Source organism: Pyxicephalus adspersus, chromosome 10, assembly GCF_032062135.1.
Source record: "Pyxicephalus adspersus chromosome 10, UCB_Pads_2.0, whole genome shotgun sequence".
NCBI classification, from domain to species: Eukaryota; Metazoa; Chordata; class Amphibia; order Anura; family Pyxicephalidae; genus Pyxicephalus; species Pyxicephalus adspersus.
The window spans coordinates 6,949,798-6,964,358 of record NC_092867.1 but is presented as its reverse complement, the minus strand read 5'-3'; the positions used below and the strand labels follow the sequence as shown (position 1 = coordinate 6,964,358).

General features: G+C 39.4%; 1 protein-coding gene and 1 long non-coding RNA gene across 4 annotated transcripts in view; one reads left to right on the top strand and one right to left on the bottom strand.

Annotated features, from left to right (window-relative positions):
• Positions 1-12,883, top strand: part of LOC140339576 (CD27 antigen-like) — a 32,347-nt gene extending 19,464 nt beyond the window's left edge. For both annotated transcript variants that reach the window (XM_072424340.1, XM_072424339.1), the window contains 6 exons: positions 725-844; positions 1,629-1,814; positions 3,960-4,070; positions 5,637-5,656; positions 6,196-6,217; positions 6,534-12,883. In XM_072424340.1, the coding sequence (XP_072280441.1) occupies positions 733-844; positions 1,629-1,814; positions 3,960-4,070; positions 5,637-5,656; positions 6,196-6,217; positions 6,534-6,670 (588 nt within the window). In that variant the 5' untranslated portion in view covers positions 725-732 and the 3' untranslated portion in view covers positions 6,671-12,883. The remainder of the gene's footprint in view (positions 1-724; positions 845-1,628; positions 1,815-3,959; positions 4,071-5,636; positions 5,657-6,195; positions 6,218-6,533) is intronic.
• The window catches only part of LOC140339578 (uncharacterized), a 51,424-nt gene that overhangs the window by 25,617 nt on the left and 11,246 nt on the right, over positions 1-14,561 (bottom strand). The window lies entirely within an intron of this gene.

Below are 14,561 nucleotides of genomic sequence, written 5' to 3'. Positions count from 1 at the left end.
TGACAGACTAATACAGACAGTGATACAGGAGGAGAGGACCCTGCCCCGAAGAGCTTACAATCTAGTAGGTGGGGGAAATTGGAGTATTATTGCAGCCAATCAGACCAATGTGGGAGTATTATTGCAGCCAATCACACCAGTGTGGGGGTATTATTGCAGCCAATCACACCAATGTGGGGATATTATTGCAGCCAATCACACCAATGTGGGGATATTATTGCAGCCAATCACGTATATTGCAGCACCATGTACAAAATGTTCTTTCTGATTATCGCTGTGTCTTACACCCCATTCCTTCCTTCCTTCCTCTGAATGTGGTCCAACTTTATGAAATGCACAAAAATGCTAACGTACAAATCTCTTGAGGTTTAAGGCATCACACTTCACCCTCTGTCATTTTAATTTGACCCCCATTGTTCTAACTGTTCCATATTTTATTTTTTGTTGTTTGTATTTTATTTATCCTCTTTGGAGATAATTGGCTCACTTCTTCCAATCAAAAAGTGACCACAACTCCCTGATAGGGTCACAGACACCAATGAAGACATTTGGATCTTCCCAATTATCTTTCGTTTGTAGCTGAACTTTAATGATGGAATCCCTTTCTGATCTTTAATTTTATTATTATATTATTATTTTTATTAGTTCTATTACAGGACTATATTGAGATGTGAGATCTTCATTCAGCTTTAAACAAATCATGTTTTTCGATCTCTCCAATCAGGTACATATATGAAGAAAGAATGCAATGCCACCTTTGACACCCAGTGCCAGCCATGCGAAGAAGGAAAATTTGCAGCCAATTGGAACTATGCTAAAACCTGCAGACGATGCCAGGGTTGCCGTAAGTCTTTACCTAATTTGTTAAATGATAAATGAACTGTGTGTTCAGCTTAACTGAGATTAGAAGGTCCTGGTTCTTCCAACGGGTAGTCAATGAGAAGCGCATCATTGGTTGGCCAACTTCCTATAATCAGTAAATATTTTACAATCTTTCACATTTTTACGTTGAATCCTTTATGAAAGTATGTGAATCTTGGGAGACAGTTGGGTGAAATATTTTTAAATTGACTCTAAAAATTCTAAAAGTAAAACTCTTGAGGGTTGGATTGGCCAGGGAATGGTTAGAATCCCTATGAAGTTTTTATATCTGCCCGTGTCTCCAAATCTGTTTGCCCAGGTGGGACAATTCTCAGTGGGACAGAAATCCAAAATGTTACAATTGCCCCCAGGTAGAGAGCTAATCTAATCAGTGCCGGACGTAGCAAACAGTTGACCTTATAGCTCCCCTTCAAAGCGATTTGGGGGCCTCTGTTGGGTGAAGATGGGTCCAGGGTCCTTCTGGCTTCCTGTTGTGTTGGGATCAATAGTAGGTGGAAGATCTCCCCAGTGGAACACAGATGGCGAAAACTACTTGACAGAGGATAAAAAAACAGTTTGGGATACAGATTTACTTACAAGGGTCCATTAGGACCACTTTACACCACTTGTGTTGACCAATGCACTCCCAGCACAAGAACCAGGAAATTGCTTGGTTCTTGTGTTGGGACTGCATTGGGCATCACTGCTGGTATAAATGGGGTAACGTTTTGGCTCATTTTCTTCTTTTTGCTATTTTTTTACAACAGCTTCACACCTAATCGAAAAAGAAAAATGTTCCAGCATTAAAAAGGAGGTTTGTGTTTGCCCAACTGGGTACAACTGCACCCAATACAATGGACTGGGGGTTTGTATGATCTGCACGCTCATTCGCCAGGCTACTATCCCACCTCCAACATTCGGGCCAAGTATTACTCCGACCGCTGTACAAACAGGTGAGATTATAATCCCACAATCTGGAAAAAAGGGGAAGTCTAAACTTTGTTGTGTGTACCAAATTCCTTTGCAAACCCAGGGCTTTATTTTAATATTGAGGGGGTACTATGGGGGAGGGAGTACTTTTTATTTGAATCAACTATGGGGCAACCACTTCCCCAACAAAAAATGTAATTAAATGATTGCGACATGTTGGGACCTCTAATAAATACAATTGGGACACACAGTATACAACCTGGCCCACCATTCCACACCAATGCCTTTTAGGGATCCCTTCTTTATATTGTTACCCACAGCAACCTCTCAATTATATTGCCCCTATTGGGTTTCATTTATTTTTATATTTAGTTCTCCCATAGTGATTGCTTTATTATAGCATCCCCGTAGTCTTCCCTTCATTACAATGCCCCTCCATGTGCTCCCTTCATTACAATGCCCCTCCATATTGCTCCCTTCATTACAATGCCCCTCCATGTGCTCCTTTCATTACAATGCCCCTCCATATTTCTCCTTTCATTACAATGCCCCTCCATATTGCTCCCTTCATTACAATGCCCCTCCATATTGCTCCCTTTATTACAATGCCCCCATACTGATTCCTTCATTACAATGCCCCCTATTGGGATTCTTTTATCATAGTGCCCCTATGGTGATCATTCTATTGTGATCTCTTCAGCATGGTGCCCCCATATTGATCTCTTCATTACAATGCCCCCCTATTGCTCCCTTCATTACAATGCCCCCAATACTCTCTTCATTACAATGCCCCTATACAGATCACTTCATTACAATGGCCCCATGTTGCTTCCTTCATTACAATGCCCCCTATTCACTTAAGTGAATCTCCCATAGCATTTGTAGGGATGTTGCACCATAACATTCACCTCTTCAGAAAATCTTTGGTAAACAACCCGGCCACAAATTTGCATTGAACCTTTAAATGTAAATTTCTGACTCAAACAACAAGTCCTGGAAATTCCCACATGACGTAACTCCTGTATATGATTCTGGATGACCTTGTGTCCATTTATTTATAATTATAATAGGAGCCTTCATCTTCATATAATAAACCCCAGCGGGTTCTATAGAGGGTGCCCGTCACTTTCCAGAGGCTGTGGAAAGCAATTGATGTGTAACATATTGCATAACATCCATTTTCAAGCCTGGAAGGACAATGTGAAGGACAAGGCCAGAATCCCCTGGAATTTCCCAGAGTGTGGGAAAGTCCATGGATTGCAATCAATAGGTGTTATATCACCCCCTGCAGGTTCACCTGGATATTACAGGGTGGCATTTAACATAGACATTCTTTAAATATAATTACATTTTAGTTCAGGTTTCTCCAGAGGGGTCCTTATGTAGTGGTGGGTTGACCTCCCATTTGAGGGGTCTGCATAATTCTGTGGTCAACTTTATTTACAGAGAGTCAATTTAAGGTGGGGGCTTTTCTATTTCCAATTCCTTTTTTCTACAATTTCCTTTTTCCTTGGCTATCAAAGTTAGGGTAACTTTTCAAATTTGGAATTATTAAAAGGAGCATTCATCCTTCAATTGACCACCAGTGTATGAGGAACATTTTTCCAATGTATGGGGCCCCATTACATCACTCACCATTCTAAGGGGGATACTTTTCCATTGATCACTAAGGTTTTTTTTTATGCTCTTCCAATGTAGGGGGACCCATTAAGATGGCGACTAATATAACGGGCATTCTTCATTACTTTGACAATCTATGAGGGCCTTTTTTTCACTAACCTCCAATGTAGGGGGCCCGATCACATCACTCACCAATGTAAAGGGGTACTTGCCACTATACACAGGGCTTTTCTCTGCTTGCCATCAATGCACAAGACCACTTGATCACCACCAATGTTGAAGGGGCATTATATCAAATGCCAATGTAAGCCAGCCTACCTGCATTTCTTTTGCGTACGTTTTAGCATGGCAAAAAAAATCTTCATTCTTTGTGCCCATTGATTTGCTCTTTTTCATACCTATATTTTTCTTCTTTTTACTGCACTATATTCTCTGCCATATTTGACAGTCATGTTTGCTTCTGTGACAGGTCCACCTTAACAACATTGTCTTCCCCATATCACAATGGATAACTGTTTTCTCCTTTTTCCTTTTCCTCCTATCCACAGTGAGATCCTATTGGTTCATCGCCACTATATGTGCTGTTTCAGTTATCATGGTAATGTTTGTGTTGACCATGTTATACGTACACCGTAACAAATCGATTTTGGAGAAACTAGGTGAGTAGAGACATGATTTACCAACAATAGTATTATTTGTGTGTATATGGAAATTATAGATCTCTATACTGCCCTCTAGAAGAAATAAAAGGGATCACAATGAGCAGGAACAGTGCTTGGTAAGAGGGGAAGGGGGTCATTAAATTTGCAGATACCTCTCCTTAGATGTGTGCCTGCATTAGTTTTCTTTTTTGGGGACAAGAACATATTCAGAAAGTACAGGAAATTCATGTTAATTCTTCCAGAAATGCTGTGTCCATGTTACGACATGTGAACTGAAATTGAAAACAATCTCATAAATCTTTCAAGCTTCCTGTAGCCACAGACAATAGGAATATGCAAAAAATAGATGGGAGTTATGGGGATTAATAGAAGACATAATAGACACAGTTATCACTATGTGGACAACGGGCTTCTGTTCCAGAGACTGATCATTTCAAGCACACCCCCACATATTCAATGCCTAAGGGGTCTATGTGGTCATATGGTGATGGTTAGAAAAGGGGTATAAATGTGAATATATATATATATAAATATATATTATATATATATAAATATATATAACAAAATATGCCTCTCAAAGAGACTTCTGGTTGTCCAAAGCAATTGATAAACGCCCATCGTGTCCTGAAGAAGTGGACGCTGCTTGTGAAACGTGTCGTTAAATCTTGGCTAACCTCCAGAAACCACAAGATTTGTCTGAAATGAAGGTCTCTCTTTTATTAATTCTGTGCAAATGTTTTTAATAGAAATCTTCTGGTTTTAAGAAGATAATTTCATAGAACATAGTGTGATTTTATGAATGATTAGGTTATGTGGATTGGATTTATGTGTTACAAACTAAATCTATATACTACCATATACTTTGAGTTTTGGGGAGTCAATACAATAATAATAAACAGGATGTTATTCAAAATTTTTTAAGATTTTATTTATTGAATTCCATTGATTGTAATCTAAAAAATGTTCTTAAATCTTACTAAATTGCTACATTGGATCACTGTTAGAACAACTTTTGTGCAACTAGCTCAATCAGTCCTTCTTTCATTTACATCTGTTGCCATAAAGTCCTATTTATTGTCTTCTCTTTGTCTTTTGAGGAGTAAATTTAAGGATGGTGGCAATTGGATGAGAATATACAGATGTACATATCTCTTGTCTGTATCTGAACCAGACTTTCTCAACCAGGGTTCCATGGAAGCTTAGGGTTCCTCCATGGGGTTCTGTGAGCAATGCATTTTACCTCCTACCTACACTGACTACCATTGTAAGGGGGCATTTCTCTATTGACCACAAATGTATTGGAAGACCACTGTTTAACAGATTTCAGTTCTGGTTATTATTAATCATTCATTTCATTATTTTTATTTACAAGGAAGCATTGTCGGTGGGTGTCAATTGTTTCAGGCATGCTGTATTTGTTCTATTATTAAACAGTGTGATATAATTTATCAGGGGTTCCTCAAAGATCTCAAAAGTATTTTAAGTCTTCTACCAGTTACATTGTTTCCATGTGCTTTGAAAATATTTATTTTTAAACTCTTTTTTTTATTATTTGTATTCCAGGTTGCATGGGGAAAGTCAAGGTAAGATTCTTCTTCATGTAGTCCAGGTTGCTAGGGGTTCCTTGAGCAATGATCAACTTATGACTTTCAGGTCAGTTACAACTGACATCAATGATCTTTATAGGAATCTGTAAGGGTGACATTCTTTCCAATGGCCAGCAATGTAAGAGACCTTCTTCCCAATGACCACCATGCAAATATACTATGATCTGTGGATATAGTCATTATAGTAGGGGTCCCATGAAGGCATGATTAGTAAATTAACAGTTCCCCCATGCTGAAAGTTAATATTGGCGTATAGACTTTGCAGCCCCTGGACTTAGTCTTCTGATAATATTGCTTTGTTCAAAGTATCTAAGTGCACCTGTCACCTCCCTAATAATGCACATATATTCGTATAGGATCATTACTGTTGTAATAAATGGTCTGGTGACAAGTTCTCCTTAATAAACATATTTCAATAAAAACAATATCTAGTAAAACACTTTCCTTTAAATAACAATAAAATTTAATAGTTTAAAACTGTTTTTTAAATTGCTTTCTTTTCTTTTTTATTCTAGAAACCTCTGCCTGAGACCCATGGTAAGAAAATGTTTATGAAAACTGCATGTGCATATTGGAAATAAGGCTTAAAGCCTTGCAGACATACTGTAGATATGTAGACATTAGGCTTCAATCTCTAGCTATGCAGGGAGTTAATATTACAATATTACATGACACTGACCATGCAATTCAACCAGAGCTTTCAGCAATAAGCACTCAGTAAGAGGTAGGACATGCTCCCTCTCCTTGTTTGCAGTGCAATTTTTTTATGCAATTCAGCTTATTCCATCCTCAAAGGCTGCTTCATTTTTCATTTGTTTCCATGTGATCTGCATTAATTTACATCTCTTTGTAGGTTCAGGGGGCATTGCCCCAACATCAGTCACCCGAGTTTTGCTAATCCCTGACAACCCGCCTTACCCCATTCAAGAGACGGACGCATCACAAAGTGCTGAGGTCGCCCTGAACTCTAAACCTCGGCAACCCATCTGACCATCAGACTTCATTCCTATCAGCCAAAGCCTGGCTGCTTCCAACCCCAGAAGATGGAGCTGCTACATTGCACCCTAGAGCTTCTTACCTCTGTGTACAGTAATGAGGAACAAGATGGGTGGCTATGGATGCTCAGCAACATTATCCCCATGTGACGGCACTGTACCAGTTTCATGTTCCCATTAATGAGAAAATGGCGAAAAAAAGTCATAGCAGCCAATGACGGTCTTGATTTTTCTGGGGGACAGTTATGTGACTGCAAAGAATAGCTCTGATTGGACAATATTAGAAAGGCGATCGGAGAATAAGACAAACTGCCATCTTCCTTCTTCATCAGTGTTATCTTACAGCAGGTCCATCCTTTCTTATACAATGAACGATGAGGAAAAACAACTGGCATACCAGACACCATAGATCGTTAGCCTAAAATTTCTTGTGGCTGCAACTTTTTACCCGCCTGAGGCCAGTGACATGGAGGAGCTATGTACATGCCACATTATCATTCTGTGCTATGTCACCTGAAGAAGGGGTAGCGGTAGAGGTGGTCCTTCTATCGTCCTTGCCATTCAGATCTTTGGTAACCAACGTGCCCCGTTAACTTTCCTTTTTGCCACCTATCCCACACACACCTATCACAGACCCCCTACCCCACATACACCTATTTCTGACCCTTTACCCAGCACGGAACCAACTCTAACCACAGATCCAGCACACACCTATCCCTGACCCTCTACCCAACACATCCCATCTATTGACCCCCACCCAGCACACACACTATTCCATAACCTACCACTCAGGTTATATATATCCCCAACTCCTTTACAGAACACACTTCTATTCCTTACTTTCTACCCAGCACACAACTATCCTTGATCCCTGTATCCCCAAGTCCTTACACAGCACCCACCCATGTCTGACCTTCTACTCGTCATATCTTTCCCAGACCCTCTACCAAACACACACCCATGCCTGACATTCTACCCAATGTACACCTATCCATTGCCCCCCATCTATTTGGCCTGTCCCTGCAGGCCGAGAACTGATTAATTGGACAGTGGTTGTTGAATGCACGCTAATGGACCAAAGGCATTTAACACCATTTAACACTTTAGCATGATTCTCTGAAAACAGATAAATAATGAAGGATGAGATACTTGTAGAGATTATTCTCATACGTAAATATAACATTAGGCTTGGCTTGATGTGTAAAATCGGATGGCAATTTTATTCCTAAGGGAATGGATCCATTATTTACAGATGGTTCATAACATGCATTTATAAGATCCAATCAATGAATGTATTACTTTTTCTACAGGTAAATATTTCCCACATACGGTAGCTCTTGGAGACATCTTTACTGGTTTTCTGTTTTTTTGGTATTATTGAATTTCTGTCTTGTGTGTTAATATACCAATCAGTAGTGAAGCAAAGGAAGAAGGGTGCAGGGGATGCTGGGAGGATTTCTCTTCTCTGGCTCCTTTCTTTCCATAGTTTCTATGAGGTTTCACCTGATATTTCATGTCCTGCCACTAATTATGATAACAGAATATTGAGAATTTTTTATTTTTAACAAACATGAAGATGTAACAGATTCACAGGTGAATAACATGATCCAACATATGGCATTGGGAAAGTGTCAATATACCCTAACCCTTCATCAACCCACCCAAAAATGTAAAAACAAAAAACAATTGCCTAGAGAAAAACTTGAAAAGACCAAAGGGGGCAAATGAACGAATTTCATTCTTAGGTCTTCATTTCCTTTACATCCGTTTCTTGAGCTCCAAGCACTGACACTTTGACAGTTGTGTGGTCTTCCCATCCTTGTTCCGAGAGAAATTAGGTTTCCATTATAAGTTTTCTAAGCCAGACCACCCACACAAATACAGTGGAGATTTCAAAACACTCCATAAACACTCCATGTTACAATCAAATATGTCTCTGAATGTTTTCAATTAGCCAGGTGATCAGTTTATCTAGGTTGGGTGATTGGTTTATCCAGGTCAGGTGATTGGAATATTGAGATCAAGGGATTGGGTTATTTAGATCAGGTGACTGGATTACCAAAGTCATGTGATTGGATTATTTATACCAGGTTATTGGTTTATCCAGTTCAAATGATTGGCTTATCTTGATCAGGTGGCTGAAATATTCAACCAGGCGATTGGAATGTTCGGATCAGATGACTGGAATATCCAATCCAGGGTATCTAGGTCAGGTGATTGGACTAAAGTGACTGGGTTTCCCATTTATAGCCTATATATGCTGGTTCCTGACACCCAACCACCACTAACAAATGTGACTAGTCAGCTGATCAGACCATGTGATTAATAAATCACCCAAAATAAAAAATTAGGGAAAAAAAACTCATCATGTGAAAAATGTCACTAGACTATTGAATGCATTTGGAAGTTTTATTGAATAAAAAAAAAAAGTTTACAATTCAAAAATTCACAACGGAGAAATTGCAAAATCACAACCGAGAAATTCATCAGACTGCCACTAGGTGTCAGTATGAATTTTCATTTCTCTCCTGTAGAGAAGAAACCGAATTGCGCTGTATATAAGGGGGTGGAGTCATGAAACTCATTCTGAGTTTCTTATAGGAGGATTTTTCTCCTTTTTTTTGCTGAACTGTGAAGTTTCATTCGGACTTACATATGCCCTCCTAAAGTAGCATATCAGTGCCTTGTGCTGATGTCAAAGGAAATACATATTATTTAAAATAAAATCTACATTTTACCATTTTCACCAAACACTGCGCAGAAAAAACAGCTAAACATACAATTTATTTTTGTGTCTTAGTATGTTTCACTCAAACCCAGGGATAATGACTTTAAAAAATATGGACAAGTCAGGTATGTGTTTCTACAGGTGCGTTGGGATCTGAACTCCAGATAGATATAAAACACCAAAAAGTATATACACACACACACATACAAGAACTCTAAGTGCTACTGAATTACAAAGGAGAAAAAATCAGGCCTTCTGCCTGAAGTGTACCTGTGATAACACCAAGCAGCTGCATTGTATCCCATAGAGAGGAACACCATGTGCCTGCACATAGTTACAGCTTTCCTTTAGAGTGCTCAAAAACTCTGGGTGCCCTGGTATGCAAGTTATGACTTTGTCTATGAAGTCAACACTTTGGCTCCTCCCCTCCGGAACCCCATTACTGGTCATTAGGACAAATCTTACTGGTAAATTAGATTGATGCCATAGTTTCCAACATAGGGGTTCATGTTGGTACAAAAAGTGCTAATTCCAAATGGGTATAGAAATAATACAGAATATTTTAATTATCATTCAGCAAGGGTGCTGTTTTAATAATTCATCATTGGAGTTTACATGCACTTTATATACACTCTACTCTAACTTTACAGTAGACCCTTAACCTTTAACTACCCCCAGCATTTACCCTTAAAGTCCTAAAATGAATTAATACCTTCATTCTTGTACCATCCTGTGCTGGTAGTCATGTGGCAAAATCATTTCCCCTTGGTGAACCCTTACATCTCCCAGTACCAAAACTTTCTTCATGACCAGCCATGGCAACTGCCCAGTAAAGAGAAGTGGTAGGGGCGGAGCCAATCATTGTCTTCCAAGCTGAAGTCAGTATTTGCATAACAGATCAACTTGAATTCCCATTAAAGACAGCTGGCACTACCCTCGGGCACCAGGAGTTATCTGCTGTTACATGCAAGAAGCACATTACCCATTGCTGGTTGACTTTGGAAAATACTGAATATTGCTTTTAAGTCGATGAGGCCTTTAACTGAATTCGAGAAAAGCATTTATATGTTTTTGCTTGTGACTTTTATTTTTTAAATAAAATATTTTCCTATTGAAACAGTTGTGTTAAAGAAATTATTAAAAAATGGAATCGGTAGTTTGAACTTGAGTTGACAACACTGTATGGAAATTACACACAGGGATGTCAGCCCTGCCCCAGTTACCCTCTGCTGAACTACAGAACATCCCTCTTATGTCTGGAGATGTTCTGTAGTAGGGGCTTATATAAGTATAAAAATAATTACGCATTCTCATAGCATAATAACAAACGTTAGGTTTATAGCCTTACCTCCACATCCTATTACAGGAGGGTGCCTATGGGCCTGAGCTGATGGGCGTCTGGTTGCATCCAAACTACTTTTCTTCCCATACAAAAGGGAAGAACATGCAAACATAAAATGCAATAACAGAATCAAGCAGGTCAAAGTAACCTGTAAAGAATTATACATAATCTAAATAAGTCCTAAATATGTGCAGTACAATAGGAACTAAAGTTAGCCCCAGTTCACTCAGCAAGAAGTCAGCACTTAGTAGCAGATTTGGTTGTAATGCTTGTAATAAGGGGTGTATCTATTACTCAGCTCTGTAGGTGCAGAGCACCATAGTAGGAGAACAGGCAGCACTTTCATTGATTGGAATTAAACAGAATATTTTTCAAGATGCAAATAACAGACCATCACAAACAATGACACAGCAGGAGAAGAGGACCCTGCATGAAACAGCTTACAATCTAAAAGGTGTGGGAGAGTTGTACCAAATATCCCCCACCTGGGCAGTGCTTCATTAGAGAGTTGGCCTTCACCACTGTCCAATGCCATCTTCATCATCTTCATCTTCCCTCCTCTTCCTTCTTCTTCTCCCTCCTTTTCCTTCTGCCATCTTTTTCCTCGTCTCCCTTCTTCTTTTTCTCCATCCTCTTTCTTCTGCTTTCTTCCTCCTCTTCCTTCTGCCTCTTCTTCTTCTTCCTCCACTTCCTTTTGCCACTTCTTCTTCCTCCACTTCCTTTTGCCACTTCTTCTTCCTCCTCTTCCTTTTGTCTTCTTCATCCTAATGGTAATTAATGAATCCAGCTTTAGAGCTCCTAGCACCTTGCAGTCTCAGGCTCAGGCGCCAGAAGCCACAGACAGGATGGGCACCATGGAACCCTATAGGTCATGTCAGGGTCACCAGGCCAAATTCCCTTTCATAATTCTAAGCCACCATAAGGGACTCCTGGAGGGGCAGTCACCATTCACTGACCACCATTGAGTCCAATTTAGTTTCAATGACCTCAATGTATCCCAACTTCTAGGACCACTGCTAATCATCATCTGCTCACCTTCTCTCCCAGGACATTCACCTTTATTTCATCTTCTGGAGCATACCAAAGCATGGAGGAAACCCCAGAAGTATTGTATACCTGCAGTACATATGTATCTGCTAGTGAATAGATTTTTAAGACATGGGCCACTGGATGGGTAAGTATTCTGTACAGTGAATTTGGTGTATTTTGAACCCTTTATTAACGAGGCCATATTAAGAGGTGTTTAGCTCTCATGCCTTATGGGTACTCAGCATCACATGTGGGTGCTACCACTGCTATGCACAGCCCCCTATTACCAACCATGACCTGGATACCTTGCAAATACCTATCCATGGTATCAATGGGTCTAAATTAAGATATGTAATGAAAAATAAAAAAATGTCATTTAAAAAGTTATGAGAATATTGATTAGGAGGGAAAAAAGGAACAATAGAAGGCAAAATAAAATCAGAATAAACTTCATAAATCAGCCTTAAAAAGGGTTTTGTGATGTTCTTATTGAATTTTTAGATACATTGGAGTTGATTTAGTAGTTTAGGCTGTTCACTTGGCAAAGTTAGCTAAACTAAGTGAAACATTCCTTACAATGAGATACAATGAAGGCAATTCCAACATGGACTGTGACGTTGGGTTTTCCGCCCTCTCTAAAAACATTTCTTGAATGATTTATAACCAGGCAGATACTACATGGCACACAGACATTTATTTCCCACTCCTACACAAATCTGCATGGTGGCACAGGGATAGAATAATGGCACCTTGTGATTTGGCCAATTCATTGTATCACACGTACAGGTGAGTGTTTTGGATACATTTGAAAAGCATTTCTGAGAAATCAGAAACAGAGTGTTAGAATAAGTTCACATTGGAGGCTCCTGGGCTGCTAAAAGATTCTGAGCAGGTACCCCTGCCATGGTGGGGGAAATAGTACAAAACACATCTCAAACAAATATGAAGCCCAACAACAAGAAGTATGACGCATGCTTTATATAATTTGTGTATGTAAATTCATTTTTTGTATGGTTGGTATCTCGCCTTATTGTATACAGTTCCTGATTTTTTCTGAAAATGTTCCAAAGTTTCTTGGAAATCCTGCCCAATAAAAGATTTGGAGTCAGTATGGTTTTTTTTAATGAAAACTACACAGCAATCTGGCCAGGTACAGTGAAGAATCTTGGCAGCTACTAAAGAGTTCAGTCATTCAGATACTTGGGTTGCAAAATGTCTTGGGTCGCAATATTATTGTGTGCTACCTTGGAGGGACTGTTCCTCTTCATACCATCCAATTGTCACTGATTTGGAGGAATTGCTCCACTTTATACTCCTAACTTGGTGTCGTAACCCCAAACTGTCCCTGATTTGGAGGAACTGCCCTCCTCATACCTCCTAATGGTCCCAGATTTGTAGGTATTGTCCCATTTCATCCCTCAACTGTCTCCAATTTAGAGGAACTGTCCCTCTTTATATCCCCCAACTGTCCCCCAACTAAATGTATGGGCTCCGGCAATGCATATTCTTATATTGGAGTAGCTTCCTGCCAGCACCAGACTATGTCTGAGCAATGGATGTTGGCACAGCCTCTTGTAGTTTCCCACCGTAGCTGACCCAGTTTTAATGATAGTTAAAGACTGTCCCTGATTTAGAGGGACTGTCCTTCTTTATACCTCCCAACTGTCCTCGATTTGGAGGAATTGTCCCTCTTCATACCTTCCAAATTTTCCAGCCTGGGAAGGACTGACCCTTTTCATACTCCATCATGTCTCTGATTCGGAGGGACACCCTCTTCACATCCCACGACTGTCCTGTCCCTCCCTATATAAATGCATGTGCTCTGGCAATGAATATTCTTGTTCTGGATTGGCTTCCTGCCAACAACAAGCTATCTGTGAGCACTGGATGTTGGCACGTTCCTTTGTAGTCTTATTATTATTATTATTATTATTTTTATTATTAATAAACAGGATTTTTTATAGCGCCAACATATTATGCAGTGCTGTACATTAAATAGGGATCCACCATAGTTGATCCAATTTTAATGATAGTAAAGAATATAGAAATATATTTATACATTTTTACATTAGCGTCCCCTGGCATCCATTACCCAATGAAATGGCTGCCAAGTGTGTATCTAGCCAACCAGCTTGCCAACCAATATTCACAATGCCAATCAAGTGGCTGGCAATGTAACCATCACACCAGATCTGGTTGTTAAGATACCCAACAGGCAGTATACCTTAGCACCTGGCTCTCAGAAACCGCATTGAGGTTCACTTATTTGAAGCTGGACAAGTTCACAGAAATGCCAGACGAAAAAGCAAATTGTGAGATCAAACATGAAGTTAATAACAAATAAGCTCAATAAGTAAAAAAAGACGGTTGAAGAAATTGCAGTTTGTGAAGATGGCCACAAGGTAGAGCCAAACAATTGTTGTTACATAATGTTATTATTGGTTGTTGCCATGTTAATTTGTTGCTTGGCAACACAAATACCTTAGCGCACCCATGATACTATTATGTTTATGACGTTTTATTATATGACGTCGTTATTTATAAAAAAAGATAAATAAAAACAATCAGCACCTAAGTGCCATGCTAGAATTTACTATCTAAAGCAGTAATGTTATATTAGTTACAGGGGTCCTAGGTGTGACCCCTATATTCCCCAAAGGATCATACATAGTAAATGTTATTTCACAGAAAACGGTTAGGGACATGTTAAAGGAGTAGGAATGAGTAAAAATAGGAAATTGGTACTACTAAACTTTACAGGGCAATTGCAAAGCCGTGTGAACATGA